At 43.1% G+C, this 13,385-nt stretch overlaps 1 protein-coding gene across 8 annotated transcripts in view; it reads left to right on the top strand.

Moving 5' to 3' along the window:
• Positions 1-13,385, top strand: part of NTN4 (netrin 4) — a 148,303-nt gene that overhangs the window by 118,414 nt on the left and 16,504 nt on the right. For 5 of the 8 annotated variants that reach the window (XM_024099641.3, XM_005306505.5, XM_065560618.1 and 2 more), the window contains 3 exons: positions 819-931; positions 3,724-3,792; positions 6,566-6,736. In XM_024099641.3, coding sequence (XP_023955409.2) covers positions 819-931; positions 3,724-3,792; positions 6,566-6,736 — 353 coding nt within the window. Of the gene's footprint in view, positions 1-818; positions 932-3,723; positions 3,793-6,565; positions 6,737-9,998; positions 10,046-10,742; position 13,385 lie in introns of those variants that run through there. The other 3 variants (XM_008178745.4, XM_042859802.2, XM_065560607.1) reach the window with 3 other exon arrangements.

Below are 13,385 nucleotides of genomic sequence, written 5' to 3'. Positions count from 1 at the left end.
AGAAAGATTGAAGGGCTCAGTCCTGCTACCATTGAAGTTAATCACAAATGTCTCATTGACTTAAATGGACCAATGTCAAGCCCTAATTTACTGGATGCTAGAGAAGAACATATTTTAAATCTAACCATCTCAGGAGGCCTAGGTTACCAATTACCATCTCTAGGCCAGGCTGGCTGGTGTCTTCCTGGTGGGTTTTGCCCACATGCTCAGGGTCTAACTAATCACCATATTTGGGGTCGAGAAGGAATTTTCCCATGGGTCAGATTGGCAGAGACTCTGGGTTTTTTTACCTTCCTGTGCAGCATGGGGCACAGGTCACTTGCAGCTTTAACGTAGTGTAAACAGTGGAGTCTCTGTAACTTAAAGTCTTTAAATCAGGATTTGAGGACTTCAGTAACTCAGCCAGATTTTATGGGACTAATGCAGGAGTGGATGGGTGAGGTTCTGTGACCTGCGATGTGCAGGAGGTCAGACTGGATGATCATGATGGTTCCTTCTGACCTTAAAGTCTGTGAGTCTCTGAGCTGTACAAACAGATCCTTCTATAGACATTGTATATTCTCTGAGATTATATATCACATACAAATTCCTAAAATATATTTTATACCAAACATGGATCCGTAACACAAATCTGGGAGTTTACAATGATCAAGCTGTTCACTGTCTAAAACTATTCAGTTTTTTGTGTTTTACAATACCAATAAATCTGGAGAAACTTCATGATAAATTTCTGAAAAATGGACTAATTTTCTTGAATGTGTGGTATTTTCTACTGATTCCATAAGAAACAACTCACCATTTTCCTTTTATTACAACAGTGCGGACATAGTCTGGCATCACGAAATTCCTGATTTCCGCTCTGTGTTTAACGAGAGTGAGCCAGCTTGGGGATGGGAGGACGAACAAGGATTCTCTGCTCTCCGGCATTCAGGTGAGATAGCTGATTCAAACATATTTCTCATCTCCCCTCCTGTTACTAAGAGATTGTTCCTAATGAACAAGAAAAGGGTCTTTTAACGTGATTTGTGAAAATGCAGCAGAGCGTTGCTTTGGATTAATGCCTTAGCAATGGTGGTAGCGAGGAATGTAATGTCCAACGTTCAGTACTGTTCAACTACCAAAAACAAAAAAGCCTAAGGAACATTGAAAGACTGACTTCGACCCACATACACAAGGATATCTAAAGTCTAGGCAGACAGTCCCATCTTAAAATCTGATCCTAGTGAGTAGGGGTTGATAGCTTGAATATCTGCCTGGGTTTTCATCCTGAGCTCTGAATTCTTGGGCTTTTGCTCATTTACATCAGAATACTTTTAAATGCTCTTTTCTTTTACTTTGTTTTTAATAAGCTCCTTTATGTGATATTTGCCAAGAGCTGTTATATTCTGTTGGGTAAATTGATGATAATGTTATTTTAAGAGTGTGATGTTGCCCAGATGAATTAGATATGTAATTAGGGAATTTCTAAAACAAGAGTGACAACACCATGATTTTCTCAGACTATCATATCAAGTTTGGAAGCTGTTGTGGTTGATGACATGGTTACAGAGTATCTCATAGTCCAGCTATGATTTCAACTGGAGAAGTTATTTTCCACTTGTCCTCCTAAAAAGTATTGTGTAACTTTGCTGGACCATATGATTATTAGTAGGCAGTGTGGCCTGATTGTGCATCTCCTCTGTTGGTGAGCGCTTACTCACATGACTAATCTTAATGACTTCAGTGCAACTATTCGTGTGAGTGAGCATTCACCAGGAGAAGGTTTCCACAACTAGGGCCTTTGTGTTTTGCAGATTGACAGTACACCTGCTTTCTAAAGTCATTCCATCTTATCAAGTCAGTGCAAGTGCCACTTTCTGCATGTGCACTAAATTGCATGATAAAAATTCTGACTACACATTAAGTGGGGAGAAAAAACCCTAGTGTCTGTCCATTTTTTATTTCAAGAGCACAATAGCAATTAATCGGCAAAATACAGAATAACCATCTGCAATATTTCATTTTAAGCAAATTTTGACTGGTACAAATGCAAAGATAGAATCAGAAAAGACTCGCTTCTTATTTTAGTACTGTAATTCAAAATAGAAAGGCTTTTTTTCCCCCCTCCCATCAGAGTTTGTGCAAAAACTACTTCCTTTTGGGCTAAGATCTTGTGAACCTGGAGCCCAATTTTCTAGCTGACCTCCTGAAATCCAATTTTCAGCTGACCTCCTGAAGATAGGGGGTTGGGCCTTGACCAAGCAAAATAATTAAGCACTGTGCTTGACTTTGAGCATGTGATCAAGTGTAGTTGACGTCGACATGGAACTACACACAGGCATAAAATTAAGCTCCTGCTTAAGTGCATTGCTGGCTCGGACTTAAAATGAAAACCCTGGCAAACAAATGGCAGCGCTATAAGACTGTAGTGCAGAGGGGCATACTACAGAACATTGTGAGCTATATTGGGAAAGTCCTTGGGCTCAGGCCCCTTTGCACCACTCCTATGGCATGATTGGGGTGGACAACTGGTGGATCTCCCCAACTGAGCATTCCTTTGGCACAGGGGAATCCTTGTGTGGCACAGAGTCAGGGCTGGTGGGAGGTTGGAGAGTTTATATTATTAAAAGCTAAAAGTTGGAAGATTCCAATTTTAAAATAAATAAACTTGACATCTAATTAAAGGTGGCTTGTATGTTCTGAAAGACGAGCTTGTGCTTCAGTTACATGCTTTTCAAAACTGGGGAGATGGGCATGCACTAGGGCAGGGATCAGCAACCTTTGGCACACCCGCGGCATGTCAAGGAAATCCACTGGTGGGTCGGGACAGTTTGTTTACCTGCAGTGTCTGCAGGTTTGGCCGATCATGGCTCCCACTGGCCGCGGTTTGCCATTCCAGGCCAATGGGGGCTGCGGAAAGTGGCACGGGCCAAGGGATGTGCTGGCCGCCACTTCCCGCAGCCCCATTGGCCTGGAATGGCAAACCACGGCCAGTGGGAGCTGCAATCAGCCGAACCTGTGGACGCTGCAGGTAAACAAACCGTCCTGGCCCGCCAGTGGATTGCCCTGACATGCCGCATGCCAAAGGTTGCGATCCCTGCACTAGGGAAACGGATGCTCAGTTATGTCTCACCTGGTGTCCTGTGGTGTTTTCAAACCTCGTTATGGGCAGAGTTGCACTAATAAAAATACAAGTAACAATTTGCCCATGCGGTTTGCCTGGGTCTGGCACTTGGTTACCAATGCTTGCAGCTCCTGCGTTCTCGTTCCCTGTGCAAGGTTACAAATGGTGGTGGTGAGTTGTTCTTTTAAGATGTGCCTCATGTCTGCTGGGAAGTGATGGAGCCCTCAAAATCCTCTCACACAAATCACTGAATAGGCAGTCACTGGGTAATGACTTTGTTGGCCTGATTCTCCTCTCACTTACTCAACTATGAAGCAAAGTCATTCAAGGGAGGTCAGTGGAGTTACACTATGTAAGGCTAGTGTGAGAGAAGGACAAGGGATGAAATCCAGGCCACAGCAAAGTTAATAGCAGAAATCTTCCTAACGTCAGTGGGGCAAGGATTTCACCCCAGACCCTGTCTCTACCTACTCGGGCTGATCTAAACGAGCAGTACTGGAGTGAAAGGCTCTATATCCCATTAGTTACCCCCTGATCCAGTCCATCCCCTCCCTTTGCTGCACGTTTCAATCTTTTGAGTGCCATCCATGAGACACTTTTGGTTTGGTTTGTTTCAACAGGTAAATGTGAATGCAAAGAACAAGTTTTAGGGAATCCCAAGGTCTTCTGTGGAATGAAATACACATATGGTGAGTTACAAGACAGACACATTCTTGTTGGGTTGGGTTATTGTTAGCACATAAAGGGCAGTTTGAGGAGTCTGTGAAAGAGTGTAAGAACAGCAGAGCTGGTGCTTACCCCATAAAATGGATTAAAACAGCAAAAGCTGAAGAAAGGAGGTAATAAAGTTTATATCTCTTATTGCAACTTACAGGAAAAGCCAAGTATCAGAGGTGGATTCCCATGAACACTCACTGGGCACATCACTTGGCAGACACCCAGTTTGCCTGTGTTCTGATTATACCCAAGATAATTTTCAAGGAGCAATTATAAAGAAAATTACTTATTTATTTACAAATTTGGAACTCTACCCTGCATGTCTTCCATGCCCAAGACACCCTTGATTTTCAGTGGGAGGACTGGGTGCACAAGAAATGCAGGACAGGACCTTTATTTGATGCAAGTTGCCACAGTATTTAGGCAATGTGCAAAATATATAATTATGAAAACACACACACACACACACACCCCTATATACACTACGCATAATGGCCAAGCATAATCAAGTGTCCTGCTCTATTATCCACCCACTAACCACTAGAAAACCCCCTTGGCTGGAGGACCAATACTAAAAGGAAGACCTTGTCCAAAAGGTCCACCCTGCACCATTGCCTAGAGGCCACCAGCTCTGAGCTCTGATAACTCACAAGAGTGAGTGATTTCCCTGGGCACAGACCATTCACTGAGAAGAATCTTCCGCCAGCTCTTAAGAGTTCACTCCTAAGGACTGGCACCCTGTCAACAAGAGCTCACCAGTTGGAATGGAGTGATGTTAGAGCGTTTGCATATTGAGACTTAAAGGAGTAAGGGGAAAACTTTGCCTATGGTGAGCCGTGCAGCTGTATGCCACTGAACTGTCTCCTTTATACCGTGCAGGGGAAGGAATTCTTTGTATAAAACCCTCTTCGTTTCATGAGCTTTCAAACTTTTTTGCACCTGCTCTGTCTCGTGCTAGAGTTTAAAATGCATTGAGAGATAATCCATGCCATTACAGACTGCGCAGTGACCCACAAAGAGAAGTTCAAGGGGCCGCATGTCATTGAAATATGGCCCTGGCTTAGCGGTATTAGAAAAAAATCCATCTCTGCTTTGCTTTGCTTCCTGACTGCGATAGTGACAGTGTTTAATCTAGCAAAAGATAAGAAATAAAAGCAAAAAAACAACTTCATAAATCTTATCTGAAGTGCACTCAGGCCTCCCACCCTTTCATTACTCAGTGTTGCAGGGTGTCAGCTAAATTACAGAGCCCACAGCTGAATTGTAGGGTTCATCATATGCGTGAAGTGAGGGGCTGCAGTGTAGAAGAGTCGTCGTCTTATACTTTTTAATATGGATTCTAAATAAAGCAACATCAGAAGAAGCTATTAAATACTATCACTGCTCTCCTAGGGGTCATTTCTGCAGCAGCCTGCGTAGCATGGCAGCAGGACTGTACGTCCACATTGCAGCTGTAGGGGTAATTTTCAGCCCGGGTAGATGTACATGAGCTGGCTTTGATCAATCTAGTTCACTGAAAATAGCAATGTAGGAGTAGCCACAGCCGCGTGGGCACAGGATGGGTGAGCTGCCCAAGTGCCATCCCAACTGAGACCCTAGGTATGTATTCAGGCGGCCAGCCCAACCCACCGCCTGCACTACCATGGCTACACTGCTATTTTTAGTGCGCTAGCTCAATCAGAGGTAGCGCGGGTATGTCTACCCGGGCTGGGAATCACACCTCCACAACCAGCAGAGATTTACCCAGCAGGTTTTGTTCACAACACCAAGTGCAGAAAGCAAAACTGGTCCACAGGTATGGAAACATCACTCTGCATCGTACAGCTGGCACACATCCATCCCAATGAACGCTGAGAAAAGATCTGCTGTGAGAAGAAAGCGGGGGTGACTCTGGGCATTGGCGAGCCCAAATGCCAGCGGACAGTGGCCCTCGTGTTTCAGTTTAGTTACTCGGGCATGTGCAGGAGTATCGGCAGCTAGAGATGAGTGGGATTGTGGGGGAAGGGGGTGGACGGTGCTGTTCAGGTGCCTGTCATTCTATTTCGTGTGCCTTGACCAAGGTTTGCAATAGCAAGAGCCTAAAGTTTGGTTCCTGAAAGTATATTGAAGCTGAAAAAGCAGCAGTTCCCACTGACCTCCATGGCAGCAGGGGGGTGCTGAGCATTTTGAAAGTCAGGTCACTCAGCATCTCCTTACCCTGTGGTCTTTAGGATGGGCGGGCATCTGGCACAGTTACTGTTCAAATAAAACTAACCCGGCGTTCTCTCCAGCAACTGCGAAGTATTGATTTCTGCATGTCACTAGTCTGACAGCAAGGCTCGCAGGGTACGTCTATACGACAGTGGCAGGATGTGATTGCCGCTCAGGTGCACAAACCCGAGCTAGCTTTAATCTAGCTAGCTCAAGTCCCAGAGCAGTGAAATTAAGGCAACACTCGCCTTGATGAGGACTAGCCCTGCAAGAACTGCTGAGGAATCTGGGCGGGCTTGAACAGCCCCAGCTGAAACCCAGGCTGCTGCAGCTTCACTGCTCCAGCTGCTATCCAAGCTAGCGAGATTAAAGCCACAGTCACACCCTGCGACTGCAGTGTAGACGTACCCACACAGGCTCAGCCTAAAAATGGAAACTCTCAGGCTAATTCTGCAATGTATATTCACCTTAGCTGTGTTACTCAACACTGCATTAGAAAGAGAGGTGGGTGTGACCATTTTATCTATTGCTGCTTTTGAAATTGTGCCTTCCCAGTGGTGAAAGCAAAGATTTTATCAGCTCACGACAAAGGCTCCCATGCAGAAGTAAACGTGAAGATCAAGAAAGTGTTGAAATCAACAAAGTTTAAGATTCTGCGAGGAAAGCGAACTCTCTACCCGGAATCCTGGACTAACAGAGGCTGCACTTGTCCAATTCTTAATCCTGGTAGGTATTTGGCTTGGACTCTGTGAAAAGTACGCCCCCATCAAGTTTATACTGATTTCTTCCTTGTTCCTCCACCCCATCCTCCAGTGCATTTAATTTATAGTCCTGCACTAAGACACTGGATTTTAGTCCATCATTTAAACTCCAAGGAGTCTCAGTGGAATACTTTTATTTGGTATAGAAAATCCTTATTCACGTCACATGTTGTGAAGAGTGAAACTGCTATTTGTAAAGCAGAATTACAGTAGTACAGCTTTACATTGCTAATCCACCAGTCACTCACTGCTCTCACTGCTGAAAGCAGCTGCACGTAGAGCCAGGCACCTACAAGATAGAGTTCTTTTCAAATCTAATTTTGCTTTAGATCCATAATAACATGTTCAAGTTTTCAGTTCTAAATATGGTCAAATTACTGTTCTGCTGTTATAACCTTCTCTCAAAGGCGCCCACACTCAGGCCTAGTCTACACTTACCGGCTGGTCCGGAGGCACGCCATCGATGTTCTGGGATCGATTTATCGCGTCTGGTTAAGACGCGATAAATCGATCCCGGATCGATCCCGGAAGTGCTCACAATCGACGCCGGTACTCCAGCTCGCCGAGAGGAGTACGCGGCGTCGACGGGGGGAGACTTCCGGCCGCGTCTGGACCTCGGTAAGTCCGGACTAAGGTACTTCGAATTCAGCTACGTTATTAACGTAGCTGAATTTGCGTACCTTAGTCCGAAGTCCGGATTAAGTGTAGACCAGCCCTCAGAATGCCTTCTTCATAAGTAGTGTTGAATTAATTTAGACTAAAATGACATGGAAGAAGCTCCTTCTTTGGGGGTGGGTGGGAAGCTTTAGCTTCAACATCTTTGCTCATCAGCTTTCAATGAACAGGTGTTTAGGTTTCAAATGAAGTGTAATCAAGGCTGATAAAACAATGCATGCTGGAATCAAGAAATTCAGAGGCAGAATTTTTCAGTAGAGAGAAACTAAAATCCACCTAAACTATCTTTTTTACTATTCTAGACAAGCGATCAGCTAACAACTAGGGAAACATTTTCTTTTTAGAGCGGTAGCCATGTTAATCTGTATCAGCAAAAACAACGAGGAGTCCTTGTGGCACCTTAGAGACTAACAAATTTATTTGGGCATAAGCTTTCATTGGCTAGAACCCACTTCATCAGATGCATGGAGTGAAAAATACAGGAGCAGGTATAAATACATGAAAGGATGGGGGGTGCTTTCCCAAGTGTGAGGTCAGTCTAACGAGATAAATCAATTAACAGCAGGATACCAAGGGAGGAAAAATAACTTTTGAAGTGGTAAGAGAGTGGCCCATTACAGACAGTTGACAAGAAGGTGTGAGTAACAGTAGGGAGAAATTAGTAATGGGGAAATTAAGTTTAGGTTTTGTAATGACCCAATCACTCCCAGTCTTTATTCAGACCTAATCTGATGGTGTCCAGTTTGCAAATTAATTCCAGTTCTGCAGCTTCATGCTGGAGTCTGTTTTTGAATTTTTTTTGTTGAAGAATTGCCACTTTTAGATCTGTTATTGAGTGACCAGAGAGACTGAAGGGTTCTCCTACTGGTTTTTGAATGTTATGATTCCTGTTGTCAAATTTGTGTCCATTTATTCTTTTGCATAGAGACTGTCCGGTCCCTACTGTTACTCACACCTTCTTGTCAACTGTCTGTAACGGGCCACTCTCTTACCACTTCAAAAGTTATTTTTCCTCCCTTGGTATCCTGCTGTTAATTGTAGCATTTATCTCGTTAGACTGACCTCACACTTGGGAAAGCAACCCCCATCCTTTCATGTATTTATACCTGCTCCTGTATTTTTCACTTCATGCATCCGATGAAGTGGGTTCTAGCCCATGAAAGCTTATGCCCAAATAAATTTGTTAGTCTCTAAGGTGCCACAAGGACTCCTCGTTGTTTTTTCTTTTTACAATGTTTGCATATAATTTCCGGGGTTACCTGAACAAAATGTAGATTCCAATACTGAGGATTCCTTCACACATTTAGCAATAGGAAGATTTTTCACTGAGTGAGAAGAAGGTCATCTGCAAGATTATTACTTTAAGACATCAGATCACTCAAAAAGGTTACCATTGTGGAGATTTTTGCAATCTTTTGTTGTCGTTAGAAATATTGCTCAGTGTTTGGCCTTGAATCTAACATACAGAAGGTAGGACAGATGTGCTTAGGAATTCTTTCTAATATACTTCCCATGGTACAGGGGATAGGGTGAATCAGCATCCCTATGCTTAAGTTTATTATTTAAGCACATAAGACCTTGGATCATCGCAAAAATCCTTAAACATTTTAATGCAATAGATACAGGTTCTTAATGTTTCCATATGCAAAGCAAAGGCAAACAGGAAAAGCCAGATTCTTATCTCAGCTCTACTGGTATAAAGCTGAAGAAACTCCATTAGGGCTGAAGAACAAAGGATATTATAGTTCAGATCCTCGGCTGGTGTATAACAGTGAAAATCTATTGACTTCAGTGAAACTTTACTAATTTACCCCAGCAGAGGATCTAGCTCTGTATTTCACCAAGTTAAAGGCCAACCACAGAGTGAATCAATATAGCTGCTACTCAGACAGCTAAGGAGAGTCGGAGATGCGGTGTCTGGGGCAAATATTCAAAAACATGCATTTGGTACACATCAATTGTACATTTATGTAAATGTACAAATTGCTCTTACCTATGTTAGTTTTCAGTAGGTGAAGCTTAGTAGCAATTACATTGCTGCATGCTGAAAGAAGAACTGAGAAACATATGCTCACACTGGGGATGTGGTCTGTCAGGGAGAACCGTTAGAAATATAGCTCTGACACCTCTGATAGCACATTCACTTCAGCTACGCTTGTGCCCCTTTTGTGTTCAACTTTATGGGAGCATTTGAGAATTTTCCTATCAGAAATGTTTGTGAAAAGCAAAATGGAAACTGCGATTTAATTTTGCACACACACGTATTTGTATATACTTCCAGTCAGGGAACAGAGCCAATTCTATGACTTATGTGGCCAGTTACAAGCAACATAGCTCAGATTTTCAGTTTGTGACCCTGATCCACCACTGTCCTACTCCAGTTTTATGCAAGTGTAAATCTGGAGTAACACAATGACAAACCATCCAATATTGGGTGAATTGTTTGCAATCCATCCATACCGTAAAAACACTTTTTAAAATTAATTGAATGAGTTCAATTAAGGAAAAAATTGAAGGAAATAGTGATATACTCAGAAATATTCCCTGTGCAGGAAAGGAGTCTAAGGCCCTGATTCTTCAATGAGATAGCATGAGAAGACCCTGTACCAACACAGAGCTCTGCTGCAGGTAGGATCTGCTTCCATGGAGCTCATCACTGGATCAAGGCTTTTATTTGTAGTCTTGTGATAGCTGATGTTTTTCTTAATGCCCCAGCTCCTGGAGTCCTGTGATTGCAAAAGAATCTCAGCTTTCATTTAAAAAATACACCTCTACCCCAATATAACGCTGTCCTTGGGAGCCAAAAAATCTTACCGCATTATAGGTGAAATCGCGTTATATCGAACTTGCTTTGATCCGCCGGAGTGCGCAGCCCCCCCGGAGTGCTGCTTTACTGTGTTATATCCGCATTCATGTTATATCGGGCCGAGTTATATCGAGGTAGAGAGTAGTAAGTTTCTAGCCCTCATGGTCATGAAGAAAAGCTTGAAAGCATGAACCAAGTGCACTGTTCACACCCAAAATCTAGATGGCAAGTAAAAAAGAACCAGATTTAATTAATTAATTTTTGGCCAATTGTCAGTAATGTATTTGTAAGTTAAATGGCCCATTTACTCTTCTCTTTAGCATAGGAACTATACCCTTCAGAGCAATAAAAACCATGAACAGCAGGACAAAAAGTCAAAGCAGAAATGATTTTCTCACACATAACTTCTCAGATAACAACATCTCCTACAACATGAAAGAGATCAAAGAGCAAAATAGTGTAAAAATATCATGTTTTCATTCTGTCCCAGCAATACAGAGCAGCGGCTTGGATCTTAGAGTTTCCAGCCAGAAAATGTAAAAACACTCATCAAATCGCACCACCCTGTTGCTCAGATGATAAGCTCGCTGAGTTCCTACAAGGAATATTTCCAACACACACACACAAGTGAACTAAGAAGACAGTAAACACAAAAGATGTAAGTGTCTTAATCACCTTCAAGGAAACAGACTCCACTTCCTAATCGCAGCTCTGCCAAACATAGGAAAAGAACAGAGAGTTCCTCACAACTGAAAGCAAGGAATTTGAGATGAAATTCACAACCTTGAAGAACAGAATGAGACATCTAACGAAGCTTTTTCGTTTTATTTTTGCACTTCCATAACGACAGCTCAGCAGCTTTTTAAAAAAAGCAAGTCTACAACATCAACTGCTAATTAAAAAAAACTTGCTCCCATACTCAGAGCTTCATTCATGCCAAGCTGCCTCCTGTAGGGAGATTTTATGATCCTTTGAAAAATGATGTTTCTAACAGAAATGTTGATAGAGCCATCAGGAGCGCCGACAGCTTTTCTGCCGCCCTAGGCGGCGGAAGGTCCTTCCCCGAAATAAATACCGCCGCGGTCGCTGCCCCCAAAATTGTAGTGCCCTAGGCGACCGCCTAGGTCGCCTAATGGATTGCACCGGCCCTGAGAGCCATAGTGAGTGCTCTGCAAATAGTCATACTGTAATATGTATCCTATGTTTACCTTACAGAAAGATGACTGTGTGTGTTACTCAGATGTAACAGATAGTAAATTGTATCAAATTATATAAATATCTGTATCCCCTTTACTTGTGGAGTTGATACTTTTAAAATAGCCTTCCCCTGTTAAAAAAAATACTACCTACATCAGGCTGAATCCTCAGCTGTGCCTAGGGAGTTATAGGTGGCAAAGATGGCTCTAAGCCAGCTTTCTCATGTCCAGATGGTGAGGCTAGCTGGGATAAATTAGAGCAGCCACACCCCTGACATGCTACCTTTGGAACACTCCCTACGATGCTCAGGGGAGCCAGAAGAGTCTGGTGCAGAGCCCACTATGCCATCTTTACACAGAGCCCACTATGCCATCTTTACACTAGCTGTCCATTACTCTGTGTTTGTACAGCCCCTAGCACAATGGGGTCCTGAGCTTGGCTGGGGCCTGTGGGTGCTATCATAATATAAATAATAATCATCATCACCATTCCCTGACTCCAGGGGAATCCTCAGCTGCTCATCTAGGACAGCTTTCAGATTCCTGTGTGCCCTCAGGATCTGGCCCAGTGTTTCTTCACATAACTTGCAGCCTTATATGAAACATCTAGGGCCTCATTCTACCCCCCACTGGCCCTGACTCAACAAGGTACTCAGAAAGCATGTGCCTAACCTGAAGCATGTGAGTCATCACACTGACTTCAATGGGACTGCTCCCGTGTGTAAAGTCAGGCACGTGCTTAAGCACCTTCTTGAATCAGTGCCAGTAATCTGATATAAATTAAGCAATTCCACTGCAGTGAACAGAGTTACACCTGTGTAAAATCAGGTGAGTTCAGAATTAGGCCTGTGGCATCAAAAGCATGTGATGTACCAGGATTCTGTGTCACTGCTTTTCACTGGATTGTGGAAGCATCTAGAATTCAGGCAAGATTTTTGAAGGATGCTGCTAACATATCTCTGAAATGTCTGGGTGAGGCAGAATTTAATGAAGCACGTTTTGGTTTGAATGCAAGCCCTCAGGCACCCTCCAGGTGCTCATTCCAGTTCTTCTAATAGCCCCATTGCCTCATTGGAGTGTCTCATAGCTAATTGTGTTCCTACAGGCATTTAACCTGCAGCTGTAGATTTCCATGACAGGATAGGAAAACATATGGAACTTGCCTTACTGATCTTCAGCAGATCCAGTATTTTTAAATATCTAAAACCCATTAGATAAATTCAGTATTGGTGAGAATAACTGCTTTGCTAGGTTACATTATTCTAATCTGTTTACATTATGAGCCTTAATTCACTTTTAGCCCTAGAGCTAAAAATAGTGTTGTGGAAATATTTACATGATTTTCCCCTTTAGTGCCACCCTTATGACATGTACACACACACACACACACACACACACACACACAGTGTAGATAAGTTGTACACACGCCGTGCCAACTTTGCATGGACAACTGGGGCTCAACGGGAATGAAATCTGCCCTTGTGCAAAGAAGGTCAACATGAGGCCTGTGGATCATTTATGTCCCACATGTGCCCTAATTTGAGGATTTAAGTGGGGTCTGAGTGATGCATAAACTTTATGCTGGCTGCGCAGGAGTGAATTTAACCCAGCAACTTCTATTAAGTCTATAAACAGAGGGTATGAAAATGAGCCCCTTTTACCCAGCACCCTCTCCTTCTCTATCTCCACAGCTCTTCCAACATGCCACTTGCCTATATAGTGTGAGTCAGCACCAGATTCAGAGCTTGACAACAACATCTCATGCAGATCTCACTATCAGTTGGGCCATAGGGCTGACTTTGATGCATCTCTCTATATATACAGTATTTCTACACAAATGTAGGGTTTTTTCCTTCAGAATATCTACTTATATTAACTTTCAGTGTACACACCTTTTAAAGCATTCTGCCATACAAACCCTGACCACTTTGATGATT

The sequence above is a fragment of the Chrysemys picta genome, chromosome 1 (genome assembly GCF_011386835.1).
Source record: "Chrysemys picta bellii isolate R12L10 chromosome 1, ASM1138683v2, whole genome shotgun sequence".
NCBI lineage: Eukaryota > Metazoa > Chordata > Testudines > Emydidae > Chrysemys > Chrysemys picta.
The sequence above is the reverse complement of the archived record's forward strand: the minus strand, read 5'-3'. Positions and strand labels throughout refer to the sequence as shown.